Source organism: Phragmites australis, chromosome 22, assembly GCF_958298935.1.
Source record: "Phragmites australis chromosome 22, lpPhrAust1.1, whole genome shotgun sequence".
In the NCBI taxonomy this organism is placed as follows: Eukaryota; Viridiplantae; Streptophyta; class Magnoliopsida; order Poales; family Poaceae; genus Phragmites; species Phragmites australis.
In genome coordinates this window covers 730,435-753,704 of record NC_084942.1, presented here as the reverse complement: position 1 = coordinate 753,704, position 23,270 = coordinate 730,435, and the positions used below count along the sequence as shown (strand labels likewise).

The following is a 23,270-nucleotide window of genomic DNA, read 5'->3' as shown; positions in this document are numbered from 1 at the left end:
GGCGCCGATTCTGCAAGAGAAGGAAGTGAGAAGCCAAAGAATACCATGGAAACAGATGAAGACGAACAGCCTGTTGCGGTGCCAGAAGAAGCACCCATCGTTCCACCTGCCATGGAAGTCACACTCCGTCCTAATACAATCGGACTCCATCCCAATGTACCTCATGGAGTCGGAGCCACCTGCGTTGACGGCAGAGGAGCGCGAGCTCCAGCTCGCGCACAAACGACTGCTGGCTATGGGCGTGCGGTGCATAGAGCACGACATCCCGCTGGTGGTGGACGTCGAGTGCACGATGGTTCAGCCGCCTTCCTCCTTGACCGCGTCCATCGTGGCTCCGCCTCCATCATGCTCACCACCCCCATCCCCTCCTTTTGTCTGTCAGCTAGGAATGAGAAAGGAGATGAAACGATAGAGGAGAGGAGGAAGGACCACTAACTGAACCAACACTCGAGTGGAGAAAACACATATCCATGCACTTGTACTTGATCGGTGAAGAGGTACGCGTATGGATTAATGACATGGCACATTCATATCACAGACGGTTTTCAAGGCAAAAAGTCTCTAACTTCTATGGATATCATAGACATTTATTTCTAAAAAACCGTCTGTGGCATGTAACAGACATGCTTTAATATAAAACCGTATGTAAGCTTTCAGATGGATAGACATTAAACTAGTCTCCAATACTGTCACAGACAGTTTTACCTAGTAAATCGTTTGTGGCTTTCAGATCGATTTCGATAAAACCCATATGTGGTCTTGCAACAGATGGGTTAGAATAAAAACCGTTTCGAGCATGTAGAAATCAGATATGACACAATTCTACCACAAACACTTCTTGTTAAAAATCATCTGTAACGTCTCTCTTAGTGACGGATCCTAGAAAACCCGCTGTGATTCACCATCTGTAACAGGCATTTCTATAGTTGTTATGAAAACCAGTTCAAGAGGGAGATAATGGTAGCTAATAGTTCTCATGATTTCTATAGTAGTTCTAGGTTGTGAGCGCATATGTTTTAATCAACCTTGTGGTCTTTTTTCTCGCTAATAGCCTAATGCATAATCCTTGGAGTCGAGTTATATATATGTACCATATATGGATTAAGTCTTACGAGTACCTTCGTACTCAGTTGTTCTACATATTTTGCAGGTGAGAAAGATGTGGTGTTTGGCTACTTCACGCTCACCGATGCTAGCAGCGGGAATGAGTAGGCAACTGCTCGGAGGTCGCACTTTTGGGGTGGAGCCTAAGGGCATATACCTTCATCCATCTTTTGCTATCTTTAGCTTTTATTTTCGCTGCGTAGTTTCTCTTTTAGCTAGGAGTTGATCCGTTTTATTATCCTCCTAGATCTCATTTGCTATACATTGTTAAACTTATAAATGCTTAAGTACTTATAATATAGTTTAATTGCTCGCTCTTTATTAAGCTTGGTTGTGATTGCTTATGTTAGAAAGGTATGTGTTCCGATCTTGGGTACAAAACATGTACCGAGACTACTAGGATGATATTCTGGTTAATTGCTGAAGTCGTGATTATGTAAATGATCGACTTGGTGATTAACTAGAATATTATTTGGACGGTTCCCCCACAAAGGGCCCAACAGCGTGCGAGTGGTCTCCAATCAGAGTGGAGCAGAGAAGGGGCGACGGCAAGGAATTACAGTGGCGCATAGCCAGAGAGCTCATTGGAGTTGGCTAAACGGCGGCAGGTTTGGTCGAGACTAGGTGGCTGGGATCTAGATGTAACGGGGAGTCTATTTTGCTATTCCTCGTCGACAGGCAGTGACCGGAGCATGCCTAGATGGCGACCGAAGATGGGGACGATGACAACAGAGAAATGGACAATGCCTCCCCTATACTTGGCATGGTCTACCTACAAGGAAAAGGAGCATAGTGCTCCTAGACTACTCGGCACGATGACCAACTCACACAGGGAGAGAGAGGAGCACCGGCGGTGGCTAATTCACCAACATGGAGGGGGGAAATCCCATGGCCACCTCTGCACATGAAGGCAGGACACAGGGACGATGACACACTACCAAGGGGGGAAGTAGGAGGGGCTGGGGAGGCTCACCGGTGTCTATGGGGAAGGAAAGGCTGCCGACGGTGGAGGGATGCATGGCGGCGGCGTCAGCAGCAAGCTGGCTCTGCGTCCCCGTGCTTCTTCTCGGCATCTGGACAAAGGAGGGCAACACACAGGTGCAGGATGCAGATGGGGGAGAAGGGGAAAAGGGGGCCGATATACCCATTTTATAGAGGGGAGGAAGCAAGAGGTGGCGGTGGCGACTTGTGCTTCCGATGTACAGAAGGGCAGCGCCTACCAAAATTCCTATGGTGCGTGGTCGTGTGGCCACTGACCATCCGCGTGCGGCGTGCCGCGAAGTCACGCGTGTTAGGCTTTTCTCCCGGATTGTGCACGTTGGCAGCAGAGAGAGAGAGGGGGGGGGGCAATGAACTTGATGTGCTTTGATGGCGGGGAAAAGCGACGGTGACTAGGAGCAGTGTGACGATGAGCTGGAGGAGGGAGAAGACACTGGACGACGGGGTCCGCATGGCGATGAGGGAGAGCGGTGCGACCAAGCTGGTATATGCGCTCGCTTGAGCGTCGGTCCGGGCAAGCACGCGGAGGAGAGTTGGTGTCGGGCTGCTGAGGTTGGTTGGGCCGGTGTGGCTAGGCTGCAGAGAAGAGAAAGGAGAAGGGTGGTCCGAGAAGAGAAAAGAGAAAAGAAAATTGATTTGGGATAAATTCAAATAGAAGTATTTAAATTTGGATTTGGATTTAGATTTGGTATTTATTTGAATTAGGATTTGGATTTGATAGCCCTGATTTCTTGGGAGATGTTTGAATTCAAAGGATTTGAATTTATTTGGATTTCAACTTAATTGAATCTACGAAATATATTTGAATTTGAGAGACATTCAATTTCAAATCTCCACTCAAAGAACTATAAAAATAAATAAACCAAAATGCATATGATCGTCTTTTTGCAGGGATTAATTTAGAAATTAATTTGGTGCTCTTTAGAATACTTAGCCAAAATAATATATTTAAATACATACATACATACATACATACATATATATATATATTCTTGATTTTATGTTAGATTAAATAATTATATTTTTTAAATAAGCGAATTTTATATAATTTAAATACTAAAACTTAGGATGTTAGAAATTGTTTCGTGAAGATTGAGCCGAGGCCAAGGTGAGAGTTTGATCCATTTGTAGCTGAAGGATAGCCAAGACAGCGGATGCGATTCAAGACATTTACAATGTTGCTGATTCTCTTTTCGCGGCTATATAAAAATAAAGATGACTTAAGATACATTAGTTATACTGGGTTATCCCTTTGTTATCTCCGTATGACAACTACAAGAATTGTTTTATATACCACAAATTCTTTCTACATGACCCCTATAAATCTCTGACAGACGGTCTCTTAGGTAAGAGACAACCTATATTCTCTCTCCACTGAGGATTTTACTAATATTGCAGGCTAAAAAACAGCTAAGGTGCTAACATTGTACATGCTATATATCTCAATTGTACCTAATGAGGCGCGAATACCTAGTCTCCATCACATAAGATCCAACACACGTATGTATAACGGTGCGGCTGCTCGCGGTCGCATCTAAGTCGGCACCATGCAGTGGTGCGTCCTCCATGCTCGGGCGGTCGGGGCAGCATTGGCACGTCTCTTCGTCGAGGTCATGGAGGCGACTTGCCTTGCCCGACTTGCCTTGCCCGCGCTTGTGGAGGTGCCTCCCGTCGCCCTTGCACGGTCGGTTGGTGCGATCTGGTGGACTTGAGTCCGCCTCTAGTTAGGTGCGGTCGGATCTGGTTAGGTGGCACCATGGACGTCAGCGTGCGGTAGCGTTGCTCGTCGCAGCCATTCCTATTTTCCTGGTGGGCTCTCCCCGTCTGACCTCCTAGCAACAATGGTTCCTCCCCTTTTCTCTTCCTAGATCTGGCTCATGGGGAGATTGTGGCTAGTGCGTTTGATACGAGTTGTGACTGGTGGGTGCCGAGGCTTCGGGTATAAGCTTTGTCTAGTTTTTTAACTATGTCGGCGATGAAGACGCCTTTAATCGTCGTTTTCCTCTTCGGAGGCGTCGTCATGGTGTTTCAAGCTAGTTCCAGCTCTATGGACAATCGAGCGCTCACTGCGTCATTGACGTTCTGTTCGTCTTGGAGACGTCCTCTTTGAGATCTTTTTCCACGTTTGTCAGTCAATGGTGACGTTGCCCATATAAGTCTAGTTTAGCTAAGTAATTGGGTATGTGTTGCGGATGTTGTTTGACAGTGCTATAAGCCTAGTTTAGCTAGATTGTTGCATGCAGTGCTCATGATTTTAGCCTGGTTTTTCTTAATTAACAGAACGTTGTACAGTTTGACATCGTTTCACTTAACACGAGGCAACGTTTTCTTATATGAATCGGCATTGCTCTTGTCTTCACTTAGAAAAAGTATGGAAGTGGTCCAAGCTCCGTGGAACAGGCTGCCCGTGACTCAGCAAAGGATGAGAACAAAATGAAATTGGACATGGCAACAGGCCAAGAACATGTGCTGTATCCGGACCGCGACATTATGCGCCGTAGCTGAAGTGCAGGACCAGCACCAGCAATGTGACTTGAATTTGCTCCCAAAAAGTACACGATGTTGGGCTGGTCAGAATATCCGGACCTGTGATGCGGTGCGCAGGAAACGCAGCGGCATCAGCAGCCGAGATCATCATTATCGTCTAATCATCCATCCGATTAGGCCGACTAATTCTCTCTTCCTCCTCTCAGCTTCCCCCCTCTATAAGAAGAGGAAGAGCCGCCTTCTCCTCATTGTCTTGGCATCCCTCCCAGAGAAGAGAGAACCAGAACCGGGGCAGCAGGAAACCAAACCAAGTTTGTAGTGCACGCACGAGTTCTGAGCCTGCAACCTCCACAGCCTCCTTATTCTTCCTCTTCGTGGCACCGGAAGGTAAGCAATCCATCTCTCTGCCCGTATCTTCTTGCAATTTCAGTTTTAGTTCATGCCAGCACTCGGTAGGATGCTCGCATTACGATTACGGAGTCTATTCTTGTTTAGGACCTGCACCCATTCTTCGCTTTTGCTCACCGGTATGGGCAGATGGCATCAGTTGTACGGGGAACCTAGCGCCCGTGTTAATCTGTGTAGATGCGGAAAATTGGGCGGCTTTTCTAGGTTTACAGTGCGTTTAATTTCTTCTGGATGCGAAATTGTGCTTTGAATCGCCGCCCATTGGTATACGCTTTCCCAACCTTATACTCGCGACGCGTTTGGATTTGGAAAGGCGCAATTTTTCTTCAATTATCCCACTTTTATATGGCCACATCTGCACAAAATTCTTGTTACAATTATCGTCACTTGCTTCAATTTCATCTGGACAAAATTCTTGTTACATGTGGAATCATTGGACGCAAAAAGTTGGCACCTTGTGATGGTTGCCATGGATGTTCAGTCCTTACTCTTCCATGTGCCTCTGTCCCTTATCCTGATTTTCCTGTCAACTATTGCCCAGTATGGTGGTCTAGCTTCTTAGAAATCCAAATAGCATTTTCTAGTGGCCAAAGATCCAGCAATGACATTGCAACAAGTGTGCATATTTCAGTTTTGCTAGATCTCTCTTTTATCTTATTTCTAGTTTGCTATTAATCCCATTTGTGTTCTTTATACTGACGACTGATGCTATGGTTTGTTGGACTCTTCTAACTGATTCCAGTTGGGAATACTATACACTAAATTAGTAATATGCATATAACTGGGTTGGTTTATACAGTAAGCCTTTTAAATTCTCTGTGAAGCCTTTATTTGGTTGATTTCGTGGTTACTCCTTTCAGTATGTAACAAAAAGTTGCTGGCTAATGCTTTAACTAAAGTAATAGAGTCTGAGATTGCTGAATCTAATGTTTCTTTTCTTCCTTGCAGATAACTCCATCCCCAACAACTTAAAACCTCAGGGAATGCTGAAAGATGTGCTTTCATAGAAGAGATTTCTGCTGCCAGATAAAGGAGATCGCTGCTCCGCAAGGGCTGCCGGGCTGCTCAATCCTTTATGTGAGCGATCACGTCACCTGCATCATCTCTACACCATTCCGACTCCGACATGATCAAGCCATAAGAACACTGTTCACTATCCTGGATCATGAGATCGGGGAGGATGGCTAAAGCATTGCAGTCCACCTGATTGGCGACCAGAAGATAGCCCTGTGACTTATATTGTTGAAGTTGAAGGCATGGAGAGTGGAGGAAAGATTGTAATGGAGCGGTATGAGTTAGGGAGATTGTTGGGGAAAGGCACATTTGGCAAGGTGCACTATGCAAGGAACCTTGAGTCAAACCGGAGCGTTGCTATTAAGATGTTGGACAAGGAGAAGGTATTGAAGGTTGGGCTTTCAGAGCAGATAAGGCGTGAGATCACAACCATGCGTCTGGTGGCACATAAGAACATTGTTCATCTTCATGAGGTCATGGCAACAAGGAACTATATATACTTTGTCATGGAGTATGTGAAAGGTGGTGAGCTCTTTGACAAGATTGAGAAGAGTGGGAAGCTCACGGAGGCAGCTGCACATAAGTACTTCCAGCAGCTCATTAGTGCAGTGGATTACTGCCACAGCCGAGGTGTGTATCACCGGGATTTGAAGCCTGAGAACCTGCTATTGGATGAGAATGAGAACCTGAAGGTCTCGGATTTTGGACTGAGTGCACTTTCAGAGTCAAAGAGGCAAGATGGCTTGCTCCATACCTCCTGTGGAACACCAGCATATGTAGCTCCAGAGGTGATCAGCAAGACAGGCTATGATGGTGCAAAATCAGACATCTGGTCTTGTGGTGTTGTCCTATTTGTTCTTGTTGCTGGTTATCTCCCTTTCCGAGGTTCAAGCTTGATGGAGATGTACCAGAAGATACAACTAGGTGATTTCAGGTGCTCCAGTTGGTTTTCACACAAACTCAAGAAGCTGTTGTACAAGATCCTGGACCCCAACCCAAGCACAAGAATATCAATCCAGAAGATAAAAGAGTCTACCTGGTTCCGAAAAGGTCCTGGAGAGACCCATGCAGTAAAGGATAGAATTCCCCGTGAGAGTGCCACCACAATTGCTGCTCCGACACTTGCTGCTAGGCACAAGAAGAATAGTCATGAAGATGTGAAGCCCCTGACCGTCACAAACTTAAATGCCTTTGAAATTATCTCTTTCTCCGCAGGTTTTGATCTTTCTGGCCTATTTATCGAAAAGGAGTGCAGAAAGGAGGCAAGGTTTACTTCAGATAAGCCTGCCTCAGCTATCATCTCGAAGCTTGAAGATGTCGCAAAGACACTGAATCTCAGGGTAAGGAAGAAGGATAATGGTGTAGTCAAGATTCAAGGGAGGAAGGAGGGAAGGAATGGTGTCCTTCAGTTTGACACACAGATCTTTGAGATCACGCCATTCCATCATCTCGTTGAGATGAAACAAACAAGCGGTGATTCACTTGAGTACCAGAAACTATTGGAAGAGGACATCCGGCCAACGTTAAAGGACATAGTCTGGGCCTGGCATGGAGATGATCAGCAGCACAAGCAAGTGTAGCTGTGGATGTGTCGGTCACTTAGTTTTTTTTCCGAAAATTCGTTGCATTTTTCAGCTCATTAGTATTGGAAGAGCACCTAGTGACTGGTGATGTTGCACAAGCTGAGGTCATGTGTTGCATTCTGAAAATTGTTTCTGTCATGTAATGTCTGTCTCTATAAAAAATGGAACACATCGCTGTTTGATACATGTGTGTGCTTTTTTAGCAGCTATATTAGGCTGTTTCCGTTGAGCAATAATTGGTTAGAAGCCAAGTTCTTGAGTTAAATTCTGAAAATTGTTTCTGTTATGTATTGTCTGCCACTATCAATGATGAAATACAATATTTTGATCCTTAAATTAAAAGTTGAGGTTTCTGTATTGCACTACTAATGGGTCCTTTTGGTGAAATATTCTGCCAGCGATTAACAAGAAGCTTCTATGCACCTGCATATGGAATCGCTGTATTTAGCATTAATCATGCCAGCATTCAACAGCAGGAAAACTTACAGAACTGAGTCTGAAACTCCAAACGTGATGTTCCATCACTTCAAGAAGACTGTATCTGTTCTTTTCTAATGCTTGGGGTTCAAATTGATTGAGCCGACTTAATCTAAATCACTGACCCTGTGTAATCATTAGGATCTCAATGTTTGTTTTAGAGTTTGTTGACCAAAGTTCTGAAGAAATTTTCGTTCATATCAACAATCGGTGCTGCTCTTTGAAGCTCCTTTTCCCAATGAACAGAGAGTTGGGGGGGGGGGGGGCACGCAAAAGAACATACGAAAAGATGAAACGTACATCACATGTTGATAAGTTTATTAATCTTGAGGCAATATTTTAACTCCACTTGTGAGGAAAACAAGAAATTGTCCCTATCAACCGGGATCCGGGATAGATCCGACAGCTCATTTTTCACGTTCCGAATCAAGCACCAGAACCAACTTTCCAAGAGGTAATATTAGAAATTTGATGTGTCAACTGTCGATCCAATCCAATTAGTTTCAGCAAACCAATCTCAGTTATGCCAAGTTGGATCATAAAGGGATAAATTGTTTAGGTTCCTAATTTCCAACATGGAGTAGATGCTTTTGTCCTTGATGAGGTGCCATGATAGATGCCTCATGCGATGCATCTCCACAAACAAGAGACAAAAATGATGATATAGATAAGTCTTGCCTGTTTTCAACATGCAAATTTACCTGTTAGTTATTTCATTCTTTCAATGGATTGGCTCATCTGTACAGCTGTTGGATCTGTCTAAGATATGCTAAGAAAGCAAGTTGATCTACAATGTGCGACAACTGTAAATATGTAGCAACTGGAGTTAAATTTTTCTGCGAGCATATTGTTATCGCATATGTAAAAAAACGTATACATAGGTTGTAGAATGATTAGTGTTGGAGTTACGCAAAGTGCTCTTGTCTTACAACGTTCTCATGTTCATGTCAGTAATGAAAACTCCAAATGTCTCAACCTTCGGTGACGGTGAAAACTGTATACAGTCCATTGCATTTTCCCCCATTCTCCAATTTGGAACTATGACTAAAACCCCATTGAGAAATCACCTCAAAAGCTCAAAAAAAGATGTATTGGATCCAGCCAAGGATGCGCCAGCCAACTAGCCAAGTCAAGGGCACGGCCCATGAAGGCATGCCGCCAGCTTAATATGCATCAAGGATTTTTGCAGTTGCTGTTTGCAAATAAGATTCTTCGCGCGAACATATTGCACAAGTCATATACAGACAGTATTGTGCTCAGAAGTATAGACATGTAGCACAAGTCATATATCTATTCTTTGGGGAGAGCAGTGTGATGTTCGGCCGTTGATATCTGAAGATAAGGTTTCTGCCTGAAATCCTATCTGCAAGCTCCAGGAGCAATGCTCCAGATTTTGCTTGATTTCTTTCCAGATTTATCAGGGGTACTAGTGTTTTTCCAGTATAGTTTCGCTTGCATTCACCGTTTTTGCATCTGTGGATGGAAGAAAGCTGTTCTCGACGTCCTCATCTTCTTGCTGCAAATTTGTACATGTTACTACGACACATCAATGGAAATGGCATTGACCAGATGAAAAATTTATCCAACATCTGTGCACATAATGGCAATATGACACTTTATCAGACCTGAGTAACAAGAAACTCCACTCATTAACAAAGCTGACATGTAAGCATGACAAGACTGCTCCTTCGCAAGTAGCATCACAAATACCAGAAATTTATCAGACCTGAGTAGCAAGAAACTCCACTCATTAACAAAGCTGACATGTAAGCATGACAAGACTGCTCCTTCGCAAGTAGCATCACAAATACCAGAAACTTACAACCACGGTAGCAGACCAGGAACTTCAACGCTTCTTGGAAAGTAAGATACCGACAACTGAACATCACTTCAACAAAAGAAAGTTACAGACTTGCCATCCAACAATATTCTTTCAGAAATTTCCAGATTCCAGCTACTCACTTTTGTTATATGCTTCAAGTTTCACATTAGAGCATGGACTTAGTGGAAAAACAAAATCGTGCAAACTTCAGCCCAAATGTCATGTCCAAACTCCACACTCCCAGCACTGCACCCACTTACATTTTTAGACAACAAGACTCAAACATGAGCAATTTTGCACAACTACTCAAGTATCTAATCCCCCCATGTCACATTTGCCGCCGTATCACACACCAACGCCAACATATAATAACAACAAGATTGTGCCAAGCTTTGCCTTTGTAGCACCCAATCACCAAGATATGAAATAAATTATGAACATTCGTCACCGCGCCTTGTCGGATTCAGATTTTGCCTGTGGTGCAACAAGGGTGCGCCAAAGGTAACGCCCGCTTGCCATGTCCACCATAGTCCAGAATCCTGTTTTCACAGCCGATCCAACCTAGATTTGTATATAAAGTATTCCTTCAGATTCTGAACCAATTCTCATCAAAGAAATAACATTTTATGTTCAAATTTGTACACGGGGGAAACAATGTGCTGATGATTTAATATTAGAACCAAGAAGTACTACGAAGTGACCACGGATTGTGCAGCGTGCACCATTATATGTTGCTTAATTAACTATTTTTTTACACGCACGATACAGCTGTTTACACACTTAGTCCACTCGGGCTCATAGTTCTATGCAGTTAATTTTGTATATAAATTCAGTGACTAGATCCAAAAAGTTTATACATAATTACTCTAAAATGATTGTTGTCAGATTCAAGGAGGATGGGGGGTGCTGATCAAGGTTCCAACTTTCCAAGTACTCCAAGCTCTGGTGACAATGGTACCAAGCTCTACTCAAGCAATTGCTACATTTATTTTTCTTTTATGAATGTGCAGTTGCTCTAAGCCTCTGACCAGTGTAAAGCCATGTTTGTTTTTTATTCTGATTATGGATTCTAGCCCCAAAAGCAAAAACAAAAACAAACAGTCACAATCTAAAAGTTGATTCCCACACTCCATAAGCTGTACTACAAAATCTTATAATCCACGATCTGATGGGAAGGAGCTTCTCCACAAAATCCTGATTGTGACAATCCCGAAGTCCCATAATGGGATTGTTGGTTAAGGTGAGGAAATGTAACCGTGTCAATGAAGAAGTACTCTTATGCAAAAAGAGGAGCAAGACTAGCTTTATCCATGGCATGTATGTACGCACTAGGAATTGAAGTGATCATATGATAGGAGCAGCATAAACGATACATGGACCGGCAGCTAATTGTGGATCGAAAGGAATTGCTAATGTCGTTCTAGTTCCTAGAAAAGAAATTTGTTGAAATTTTATCCATTTCAAGGGCCAGGCAGCCCTTTTGCGCAGGCAAAAAGCTAAGAATAGGGAGGGGGAGGGGGCGAGGATTAGGAAAGGAGTTACCTTGGAATGCAAGGGCACGGGAGCCCTGGGGGATTCCGACTCGGAGGCCTTGTCGTCGTCGTCTTGGAATAGGTCGGGCTCGGCATTGAGTCCCCTGATGAGGAAGAAGCCGGCGATGGTGGCGGAGAGGAAGATGAGGATCACCCGCAGCGGGCACATCTCCCTTGCTTCTTTCCTCGATAGAGCCCGCAGCTTGTTGGTGGCGGAGGCAGCCGGGAGAAGAAACGCCCCCCACCAAACGCCTCTCCTCCCGCTCGCAGCTCGAGGGCTCGAGGGAGCTGCTTCGCAAACAAGCGGAGGAGGAAGAAGATGAAGAAGCTGCACAAACAGAAATTGGACGTTTTTATTGTGGGGGAAATGTTCGGTACAAACTAGCAAAGCAAATGAGTGTAATGTTACAAACAGTGAATGTCGCCTTTTTTTATCTCTATTTAAAGATCGTGGTTGATCCTATATCGATGATGGTGATGTTTTATAGTTGTATAGGAGTTTTTTGCAAATTAACTCCTATAGTGATGGAATAATAAGATAAATCGTATCATTCAAATACGGATAAGATAGATACTATTTATTGTTGTACTTTTGCACCAATTTAGTTATTTGTATTGTGGGTGTTTATGTGCTCGATGATATCAATAACTATATTAAAACAAGTTTGTTTGTTTTCTGACCCGCCTATCAGTGACTTTTTTTTATCTTTATGGACGACATCACCTATTTGCCTTTGTGAAAAATCAACGATTAAAAATGATTCACCTGTGCATTTGTGAAAAATCAACGGTAAAAAATGATTCACCTGTGCATTTGTGAAAAAATCAACGGTCAAAAATAAAGTTAAGCTCTCCGGGATGGATTAAGCTTGTTCCATTTGAAGAATGATTCACATGTACCAAAACACGCATGCTGACATCGCATTCGCATGCGTGTCCAGATTAACAGCAAGTGGTTGACGAGCCATGTGATAGCTCAACCAACCAACCCAATCGGACCCAACTGGTGTCAAAGTAAGGCGGCTATCTCCTACCTCCACATGCCGCCTTCATTTTTTTTCTTTCTAATTCACTGCATCTCTATGCTTGCGACGAAATTCTAGAATGGTTTAGCTTCACTTCAGGACATCTCACAAGTCAAACGGATATTATTATCAGATCAGAAGTTGCCTCGTACTAAGGGAAACGAGTCCAAACCATACACCACTATGTCAATTAGCAAAACCGGGCAATAACCTAGCTAAACCAAGCTGGAGCACCGCCATTCGAAAAAATATATATTATGCAAGCAGCAAGCACGAGCAGGATGGAGCTTTCCTCAACGCAAACGACCAATGGCAATGGGTGGAGCACAACACGCACAAGTTAGGCAGGCAGGCTGTCTAGTGAGTGAACCACTCGCATGCAGATGGAGTCATGGCTGCCGCTGCACCCAGCTTTGGCTTGACTTTTGTCGACTAAGCTGATTTATGCAAAGGGAAATCATCCATGCAGATTAACAATTTTGCAGTGCCTGACTTTTATCCCTAGGGAAAGATGAAGATTAAAATGAGATAATGAGGGTTACTGGATAAGAAGCACCAAGTCAGAAAATGCCAACAACATTTCTATCACAACTCTCTGCATCAGGTAGCACTTGCAGAAAACAACCACTCCAACCTTCAAACAAGCTAGAGTCAATATAGGCACTGAGAGAGACCTGTTAGCGATAATCGACCCACTAATCCAATAATCTCGCTAATGACTGCAATCACGAACGAGATAGTGCCGCTGTGCACGCTGAGTTGCCATCCCATTTTTTTCATTGAATCCAAAAGTTAAGATGACATGCGCCGAAACATCAGGTGAGAGGCCTAATGCAGCAATGCATGTTTACAGGTGAGTGCTACTAAATAAAATGATTATCATATCTTTTGCATCACAGTCCAACTCATCTCCTCAGCCCCTAAACCACTGAGACTGGAGCCAAGGAAGTCTTGGCTCGACATTTTCGTTCTATAACAAAGTTCTATGTTGTCTCTTTTTCATCGAATGACCAGACGGACTGTACATCAGGATTAGCTGAAAATAAGCCTCCACCAACATGTCTACCAGACGGCGAGGAAATATGACCAGTTTCCTGAGTTCCATTCAGCAACACTTCCTCCCTGCATAAATCGTCACCAAACAAAGTCGTGAGTTTCAACATTATTATCTTATCAAGCAAGGATGATAGTTCCACAAAATAAAATATTCATATTAGTTAATTTTTTAGATGAAGGAAGCTTTATTCCAATATGAAATAACGTTTCGGCCTCTGCACCATGCAGATACATGTAGCCATTACAAAAGAAAAAGAAAAAGAAAAATAACAAAGGAGAAAAAGACTAAAACCCAATATTTAGCTAATAGCTCGGCATGAATTCCTCACCCAAAAAATAGGTGAAAGAAAAAGAAAAATCAAATGAAGAACAGCTGTAGGAGTACTTTATTTATTGCCTAGAACAACATTTTCTACACTAGAAACCCACTGTAGAATACCAAAAAGGCTCACTTAATTTGAGCCACACAATCTCCTCCCTACAACTTTTAAAGAAATTGCAGTACAACCAACCAAAGCACCCTAACTGCATGATTCATGGTAAAAAAAATAGAATATTTTAGGGAGTCACAGGGTCATCATGCAGGTCCTATATACCTGATTTCAAGCAAACAGGTTCCAGGGTACAACGGTAAACTCAGAACAAGCAAACTCAAGTACGAACAGATTGAGTTTGAATTGAAAAACAGCCACCCTAGCTTGCATCTTGAGCAACCCATATATTTGAGAATTTAAGGTTACTAAAGTTCACACCATGTAAATTGAAACACAGAAATTTTATGGGAATTTAGCAGGAACCAGTACAATTGTCACGGGTATCCTATGAAGTTCTTGCGTTACAAACAGGGCCCGAAAATCTAATAGTCCACAAAAGACCTTGTGGCCCAATCTGCCGAAAGGTAACGCTTTGATATTTTTATCAGGAATAGAGTGACAAAAAAAAAAAGATTAACGCTATCTTACACAAGTAATATGGAGAAGGTCCACGAAGAAAATGTTACAAAATTGTAAGATACTAAACTGATAAAACCTATAATTAATTGGAAGTGCTAATCAAACTTAAACGGCAGAAATTTTATAAGCATATACTCATTTGGTATGTTTACTGTCAGCAGGACATTGCACCTATGATTAATCCTATGGCAGAGTCCTACTCCTACTCACAAATGGAATGGTCACGTATAAAAGCTACTTCTGCTAAGTTTCCACTTTCCATCATCTCGGAGTCTATTGGTTGGTCGAGTGCCTCACTCCAGCATGCAACCTGGTCCGCTTGAACCGATGCTTCAGTCATGCTACCTGAGTATTCCAACCTGACTCAAATGAACTGGTCATGCAAAGAACATGTATATTCCCTGAGCCACCTTTTGATGTGAAAGAAGCCCACTTGCAAAGATTGTGCAGATGTCTCACCTGCAGTCTTGGCCGTGGGATAGGACCAAACCCAACATTGGGTCTTGTCTTAAATCCTGCTTGGACTCTAAATTTGAATCCTACTAAACTCAAACTTCCCTATTACAAGAACTCTTATGACTTTTCATACCAGGATTCCTATTACTTCCCTAATTCTCCCCTTTCCTGGATTATTGCTTGTACCTGGACTGGGTGTTCTGGTGCCGCGGCACCTTTACAACTGTTTTTATGCATCTAAGGGCCTGTCCCACCCTTGTAAACAGAAAAGGTGATAAACCAAACTAGAAACCAACTTAAAAGATTCTACATGGCATGTCCAAAACACAACAGAACAAGCCACACCCTAAAATATGCTTCATTCACAACAAGGCCAAAAGGGATGCAGACACCAATTACCACTAGAGAACAACATTTCTAAGAATCATGCCAGACATCTACGGAGCCAAAAGTTCAATGCTATCAAGCAAACTATTGATTTCTTTAAGAACACACAACCGAGTCGTAACATATACAACAGCTCCCCAATAAACCATCAATTCAAGTTTCAAGGGTTCAGCCTTTAGGTAAATATTCGATGATTCATTATGAACTTTGGAGTCATCTGAGTTTTGTTCAAACTGCAGTTTCATATAGTCACACTTTCTTGAATGTACGATTTTGATTTTTTTTAAGGGAAATTAAAAAAAAATAGAACACTTCCTGCCAACAAAATCGCTTGGAAAAGAAACCCCTACCCTACAGTGAGCTCTAATTTTTTGCCATGAAACTCTAGCCTATAATATTATGTCCTAACAACGTAGCCCATAATATTAATAAAGAACATATAACACAATCAATGCAACCAATGGCAGATATGAACACATTGAAGACCATGAGATTGCAGTGAGCATCCTAACATTAAACCATGTATTCATTATGTTTTTCACGCTTAAACTTCTTTTCATTGTAAACAACAAGACTCAATGGCTGTCAGACACTTAAGTAACCTACATAACTATGCTTGGTGCTACTACTATTTCAATTACACCCATTGCATGTATTTCATATACAAAACATTCATGATAAACTTCCACCAAATCAATTCCAAAGATGAAAGGATCATCCATACACCCCAAGCATCACATACCCACATGATTTTCAAAATAAAAGATGAGACACATTATAGCACAGGGCACTGTATAACTCCAAGCACATCGTTGTACTGTATACCAAGACAATTCACTTTGCTTTTGGTGGTACCACACTTCTTTGTTGGTAAACATTACATAAATTTCATGGTTAAAAACTATTATGAACCATATTGAGGTCCTAATTGTACAGCTATTTTATGATGCACTTCCAATGTGGATTCACGTAAACTTCATATTTATCGACAATTACACATGCAGATGTCACATATGTGCAACTATGTACATGCAAATAGATGCATATGACCACCTTGAAAGAGTATCAAAAAAATTCGTTTTGGTGCTTGTATGTATTGAACTATTGATATATGGAGCTATACTGACCCGTAAAGGCGTAAACTGAATAACCAGAATGACTCACACAATTGCAAGAAACAATCATCTAGGTGAAGTATGACAACTATTAACTTACCAATTGTACCCAAGTTCCTAGCTGAAGTTAACAGGGGAGGATGACAACTACTCTTATGAGTTAAACCAATTTTCTAGCCAAGTTAAGAGCAACAAAAATTTGGTGGTAATGAAAGACATCATTACACCAGAAAATTATGAAATGAATAAAAACGACATTGGGAAGGACTTACTTGGACCAAGAATGACCAGGCGGCCCAAAGGAGGCATGGGCTGATTGGTTTGGAGACCCAAAAATCAAGTTGTTGTGTATAGCTTTTTCTGATACGTCATATGGAACAAACAAACTCGGTGTATCAGGTGGTAATTGCTGGAAGGGAGCTTTCTGCAGCCATGGATCACTGTCATTCAAACTAGTACCTAGGGGGCTTCTTGTTCCACCATTCAAAAAATTGGTACCATGATTAAATTGATTTGTGTTTGGTAGAAGCCATTGATTCTGTGGACCTCGCAGGCCTAAACTTTCCTGAACCAATGGCGTGCTCCACATTTGCCATGTGCCTTGTTCACTGCTAGCCTCAGGCAAAATGGAACCATCAGGCCCTTTTGCAAGTGATGATTGTGGGGGCTTAATAGGCCTTTCTTCAACCAAACGAGATCTTGAGAGAGGAGACTCGATTGGTGAAGGCCTCGCATGCGATTCCTTGGTGACATCACTCGAGATGAACCCACAATCCAAGTCCAGAGGGAAGTTATCTAGAGACTCTGAAACTGGCCCAAGCAATGCAATTGCATCTGGATCATAGCATGGGTCCTCAAATTGTTCTGGTTCTTCATATACTGTTGGTTCTGCCTCATCATAGAAGGGCATACGTCCAGCTGGAAAACGAGGCAGTGGCATGTTGGCAGGTGCTCCATTAACTGGTGGAAAACCCGGAAATTGCATGGGCTGGCTTAAATTCGGCGTGCTGTCCAGAGGAGGATACTGAGACAGAAAATTATGAGCATTGCTTATCTGCGCTCCATTTGGTTCTGGCTTTCTATTCATTTCACAAGCTGAGGCTGTAACATCAGGACAAGGGGACACTGATGCTGAGCGATTGAACAGCTGATGCCATGACTTTTTAAGCCCAGTAGGATGTGGCTGCACATTTGGACTAACCTGCATATAGCACAATACAAATAAATGGAAGATGTCAGATGGTAATTGTGGTGAGAATAACTTATGCCATTTGTTCTAATGATAAAAGTTTACACTAAAATAGCAATGCCATTGTTACTCACAGTTCGATTAAAATTAGTCCATGGATTAATGGTTTCTCCAGCTGTAGCAGATTTGGCCATAGCTTGTGCGGCTGCAGGTTGGGCATCTCTTTTGACTGCATTACCCTGGTCAGTTGCAGGAACAGCAGGTCTACTAACCTTGTTAACTTGAGGGGCAGGGGAATGAGCACTTCTGCCAAAGAAGGAACCACCGCCGAACCCTCTTGAAGAAGATAAGAAACCACCTGTCATACGGCCGAAGTACTTGGTCTTGCTCTCCAATATCTTACTACTGTGATTGTTAGCTTCAAAGTAATGAGGCTTGTAGCCCTCACGCCTCTCCAGGTCGCTCTTTCTGTCCAAGTCTCGCTTCCTATCGCCCTCGCGGCCCAATCTTCTATCAATGTCCTCGCAATCTGAATTGCTCTTGCTTGACCCCTTGTCCTCTTTCTTCCTCCTATCCAGCCGTTGCTTCTCTGCCTCCCTCCTAGCATCCTTCTCCCCAACAGGGGTAGCACCTTTGGATCGTTCCTCAGCCTCTGCTTTCTCATCCCTCAGCCTCCTGCGTTCCTCCACAAGCTTTGCCATCTCCTCCCGCTGCTTCCTTTCCTCCTCCTCCAGCATTTCCCTCTCCAGCCTGGCCAGCCTCTTCTCTTCCGCTTTCCTCTTCGCCTTGTCCACCCTACTCTCCTCAGCTTTTCCTTCATTCTCCCCTCTCTTGGCCAACCTTTTACCATCTGGACCCAATCCTTCGCCGTTCACTGACGATGTAAATCTGAATATCTTCCTCGAGAACCATCTCGTTGCCACGCAAAAGGACGAGAACAGGCGCCATGAGAATCCCAAGAAGGAGTTATCGCCCGGGCACCGCAGGTCAGGCCAGTAGGCTGAGTCACAATCCTGAGCACAAGGCCATCCCCTCGGGACCTTCCCCGCTGAATTAAGCTCGAGCACGGGGCGCTTCGAAACGTGGCCGCAGTAGGAGCACATGAACTTGCCGCCGCCAGGGTTCTGGTCCCTGTAGGGGTTGTTGCAATTGCGGCAGCGCCGGGTGGCTGTCTTGCGGAGCTTGTGGAGCTCGAGGGCGCGGGCGCGGCGCTCCTCGCGGAGTCGGGCGGAGCGGCGGGCGCGCCAGAGGGAGAGGCGCGGGAGGAGGATCTCGTACCAGAAGAGGGTGAGGAGGAGGACGGAGACGCAGGCGAGGCGCGGGGAGGTGACCTCGAAGCGGTAGGCGGCGGGGAGGAGCAGCTGGGAGGTGCCCCAGAGGAAGAGGAGCGGGACGACGAGCCACGGTAGCATGGTGGCGACGCGCCGCGACCACCGCTGCACGGAGCACAGTATACACATTATCCGCCCGCCGCCTGCTCGATCGCCAGCGCCGTCGGAGCCTCCTCAAACGATAGACCGGCCGTGGGAGAGGTTGCTTGCTCGGTCGGTAATGCTGCGATTCGATTCGATTTGGGAAAGGGGAAGGGAAACCCTGGACGGAGGAGGGGAATCAAAGGCGGCTCCTTTCTTGCAGATGCGAGATGCAGCAGCTAGGAGGTATGGATAGGAAGGGGGAGGAGCTCAAGGCGGGTGATTTCCATGGAGAAAACCCTAGCTTTTGGATAGCCTATGGCCCTCTTAATTTTATCTTTCTAGCTCTGGTCGGTTGGCGAGTGAAAGGAAGACGAAGATACAAACTTCAGATACAGGCAGCGATGAAAAAAAAGAGAGAGAGACCTTTTTTCCTTTCTCTCCTGAGACGTTTCCTTTCTTTTCTCTTCCTTAATTAATTAATACTTTTACCCTATTGTAATTAATATTTTTTATTTTTTATTCTTTAATCTAACATCAGGTCCCTCTTTCGTAACACAAGGAATTTAAAGAAATTTTTACGAGCATAATCAAAAGGAATTTAAATAAATTCACGCTAAAGCTTAATTCCGGAAGGAAATTTCCTCCTATGACAAGTGTGGTACAAAGAATTTGTAACACGCGTTTGCTCGATCTTTCGAAAAGTAATATGATAAGTTGATTGATGGAGCTTCAACATTGATGATCTAAAAGTTCCGAACATAATAGATCGAGAACTTTCACAATCACTACATCACTATTCCGTAGTTATCAACCATGCCAAGATGCAATTAACCTCGCTAAGAAGATTTTTTCTGCAAGCGAATCGAGAACACAAGTAAAAACAGGTAGATATAATTTAAATATTACTAATTACTAATGAAGTACTCGAGTTGGGTTCAACAAACCGATAAACGACGAAATTGTTTAAAATAAAATAATCTAAGTTAAATCCAAGCATAAACTACGATGACTACTATGTATATATAGGAGGGATGCGAGGAGATCGATCTAGGGTTGTGCAGCCGTAGAAAGAGGCGTGCACAATCTGGACTCAAACTCCGACACGATTACAAGACCCAACATGGCCCACATCAATGACGTAGCACCTTATTTTATTGACTCTGATTAAACTATAAGGAATATTTGGTCGAGTATAGATCCATTGGAAAGAAATCGTCATAAACTTTCCAGAATATCGAAGATCTTCTCAATCGGACTTTATATGCGAGAGTTATGCCCGTTTTACTGATGTGATGTCCTAAGACTCTGAGTAGATTTTGGAATTCTACTAGGACTCCACTTTGACTCAGAGTAGGTCTAGCCTTCGAGTGGTGACGTCCAAGAAAAATTGTGATGCTTCTCTCATATTCCTAAAAATAACATGAAAACTTAGTAGTATTCTATTTTTTATGAAGAAAATATAAGCAATAGGAACGAATTCACCTTATGTGTATCCGAGGAGGGAGCCGTGCCCTCATCAATTTGGATGATGTCAATACTTTAAGTATCTGCGACATAGCTTTCAATAATGAATGTATATTTTCTACAGCTGATTCACAATTTACATTAACACTTCACAATATACTTTATTTACAGCAAAACTACTGCTTGTTGCTAAAGATATCGAGCTCTGAAATACAAGAGTTGCCTAGTGATTTCTCATTCAGTTCTAAACTCTTCACTTTGCCTAACATTAAAAGAAAAATTACGAATACACATAATAAACCTTTTGAGTTTGATTCTCCTCTTACATTATTGTTTGTTTTGCTCAAAATTGGTAATTGTCGAGATCCCTTTGGCAGCCTTTTCCCCAAGGGCATGAGCACCTTTTAATGATGTGGACACCGTGGATTGCCATCTCTGATATTCCACATCGACTCGAGCTTGAGTTCCATGTTCGTATAAGAATTTTTCTCACTAAAACTTGTATTGTTAGATAATATGTCTAGTACGAGAATTTGCCTACTGATCGAGGTCTTCATACCTTATAATATATTGTACATATAGCATATTCCTACAAATAAGGTGGCAAGATATGATAATATCAACAAGAAAATAGCCAACTTGTTTTTTTCTTTTTTTGGAAATAAGAAGCTTTAAACTCTCATTGTTGCATAGAGATGATACAACCACATAAAAGTTTCCCTCTAGCTTCTGTATAACAAAGATACACACAGCCTAAATGCAAAACACACAAAAGGCACACAGATAAAAGATAAAGTATAGCGGAACAAGCTGGAATATGATCCCCGTTGGTATGGTTATTATGCTTAAGCTTGGATGCGGATTCTAGACTGTCATCCAAACCGGGTGAAGAACTCTATGGCTGCTTTCTTCAAGCGTGCGCATGCCAAAGTAACTAGCTCGCGGTGTCCTTGCCACTATAGCATATATCACGAATGGAGCCAGTGTGTACAAGTAAAAATAACATGCAAAGAAGATAAGGATTTCCTCTTGTTAAAGATAATACCATTCATGCATAGCCAAATGAACCAACAAAAAGTGGCAATTGCCACCAATATATTTGCTTTCAAATTTTTACTAAGACCGTGAAACTAATTCCCAAACATATTTGGTACACTTTGCGGTTGATAAAGATTTAAGGCTACTTGGACTATAAACCATGCAGAACATGCAAAGCGACAATCAAAGAAGATGTATTTAATTGTCTCTGATTTGTGACAAAAGCAACACTTCGGATCGCCTACAAATTATCTTTTACTTAGGTTGTCTTTTGTTAGTAAAACTACTTTGTGTATATACCAAAGGAAAATTTTAATTTTTAGTGATATTTTTAATTTCCACAATTGACTTTTCTGGATTAACTTAGCACCTTGCACTAGTGCCCTATAGAGATAATTGACTAAGAACTTTCTAGAATGATTTAAACTCCATCTAAATTCGTCTCGTCCCTCAAAAAATGTGATGTTGTTTAGGCGTGCCGTCAGGTCATTCCACACCACCAATTTCGGGCCTTTTAGGTCTTGCCTAAAGGATATGTTGTGTGTGACTGACTCTATTACCTTCGCAACTGAGTCTTGCTTTTGTCATACAATGTTATATAAGGAATAATGTTGGTCTCTTAAAGGTGAATTGCCTAACCATATGTCCTCTCGAAATATAATTTCATACTCATCATTTTATCTTAAAGGAGCCATATCTGAATAGAATTCTTTTCACTTTCATTAAACCAGCCCAGAAGTGAGAGTCATCTGGTTTTCATTTGACTTTTAAAAGTAGTCTAACCCCATGTATTTATTCTATATCAGGTTTTACCAGATCCCATCCTTATTCAGTAATTTGTAAAGCCAATTACATAGGAGAGAGATATTTTGGATATTGAGTTCATTGATCCCTAGTCCACCCATGCCTTTGGGTTTACAAAGGACATTCCATTTTGCCAAACGAAACTTCTTTTTTTGACCATCGTTCTGCCAGTAGAATCTAGAACAGAAGTAGTTAATCCTTTTTAGTACCCCATGTGGGATTAGGAACAAGGACATAATATATGCAGGTAGGATGTTAAGGACTGAGTTAAGAAGGACCGGTCTACCCCCTGTTAAGTACTTGGCTTTCTAGTTGCTCAACATTTTTTTGATTCGTTCCTATACTCCTTTCCAATATGAGTTTCTTAGTTTCTGGTAGTGAATTGGAATTTCTAGATAGCACAGTGGAAACTCACCCTTTGCACATACGAAAATATTTGCGTATTGATCGGCTTTTTCTTGAGCTGCACCAAAGCAGAGCAATTCACTTTTATGAAAGTTAATTTGTAGACCTGAAAGTTGCTTGAATGCATAGAGCAAAAGCTTCAGGTTCTTGGCATTTTCCATATCATCATCTATGAATAAAATAGTGTCATCGACATATTAAAGGATTGATAGCCTATTGTCTACCAAATGTGGTACAACTCCTTCGACCTGGCCGGCATTTTTAGCCCTCTCAATCAGTACTTCTAAAATGTTGACTATAATATTAAACATAACCAGATATAGTGGATCCCCTTGACGTAGACCCTTCTTTGTTTGGAAGAAGCGCATTGACTTCTACCGCTACACTTCACCCAGAAATGAAGATTTTGACCCATTTGCACCATTTAGGAGAGAAGTCTTTCATTCGAAGGGAATGTAGGAGGAACGATCATTTAATCTTGTCATAGACCTTCTCAAAGTCTATTTTAAGTATTACCCCACTCATCTTCTTTCAATG

The 23,270-nt window shown here is 42.5% G+C and overlaps 3 protein-coding genes across 3 annotated transcripts; 1 reads left to right on the top strand and 2 right to left on the bottom strand.

Annotated features, from left to right (window-relative positions):
* Window positions 1-4,651: 4,651 nt before the first annotated feature.
* On the top strand, window positions 4,652-7,779 carry LOC133904759 (CBL-interacting protein kinase 15-like). The gene is made up of 2 exons (XM_062346286.1): window positions 4,652-4,977; window positions 5,947-7,779. The coding sequence occupies exon 2, from the start codon at window positions 6,255-6,257 to the stop codon at window positions 7,590-7,592; it is 1,338 nt and encodes a 445-aa protein (XP_062202270.1). The 5' UTR covers window positions 4,652-4,977; window positions 5,947-6,254; the 3' UTR covers window positions 7,593-7,779.
* Window positions 7,780-9,941: 2,162 nt separating this feature from the next.
* On the bottom strand, window positions 9,942-11,824 carry LOC133904760 (uncharacterized). Its single transcript, XM_062346287.1, has 2 exons — window positions 11,437-11,824; window positions 9,942-10,455 (listed from the first exon to the last, which is right to left on the bottom strand). Exons 1-2 carry the CDS (start codon window positions 11,593-11,595, stop codon window positions 10,339-10,341), a joined length of 276 nt encoding a protein of 91 aa, XP_062202271.1. The 5' UTR covers window positions 11,596-11,824; the 3' UTR covers window positions 9,942-10,338.
* Window positions 11,825-13,051: 1,227 nt separating this feature from the next.
* Window positions 13,052-19,415, bottom strand: LOC133904786 (stress response protein nst1-like). Its single transcript, XM_062346335.1, has 3 exons — window positions 17,742-19,415; window positions 16,691-17,619; window positions 13,052-13,573 (listed from the first exon to the last, which is right to left on the bottom strand). The coding sequence occupies exons 1-3, from the start codon at window positions 19,065-19,067 to the stop codon at window positions 13,435-13,437; spliced, it is 2,394 nt and encodes a 797-aa protein (XP_062202319.1). The 5' UTR covers window positions 19,068-19,415; the 3' UTR covers window positions 13,052-13,434.
* Between the last annotated feature and the right edge of the window lie 3,855 nt (window positions 19,416-23,270).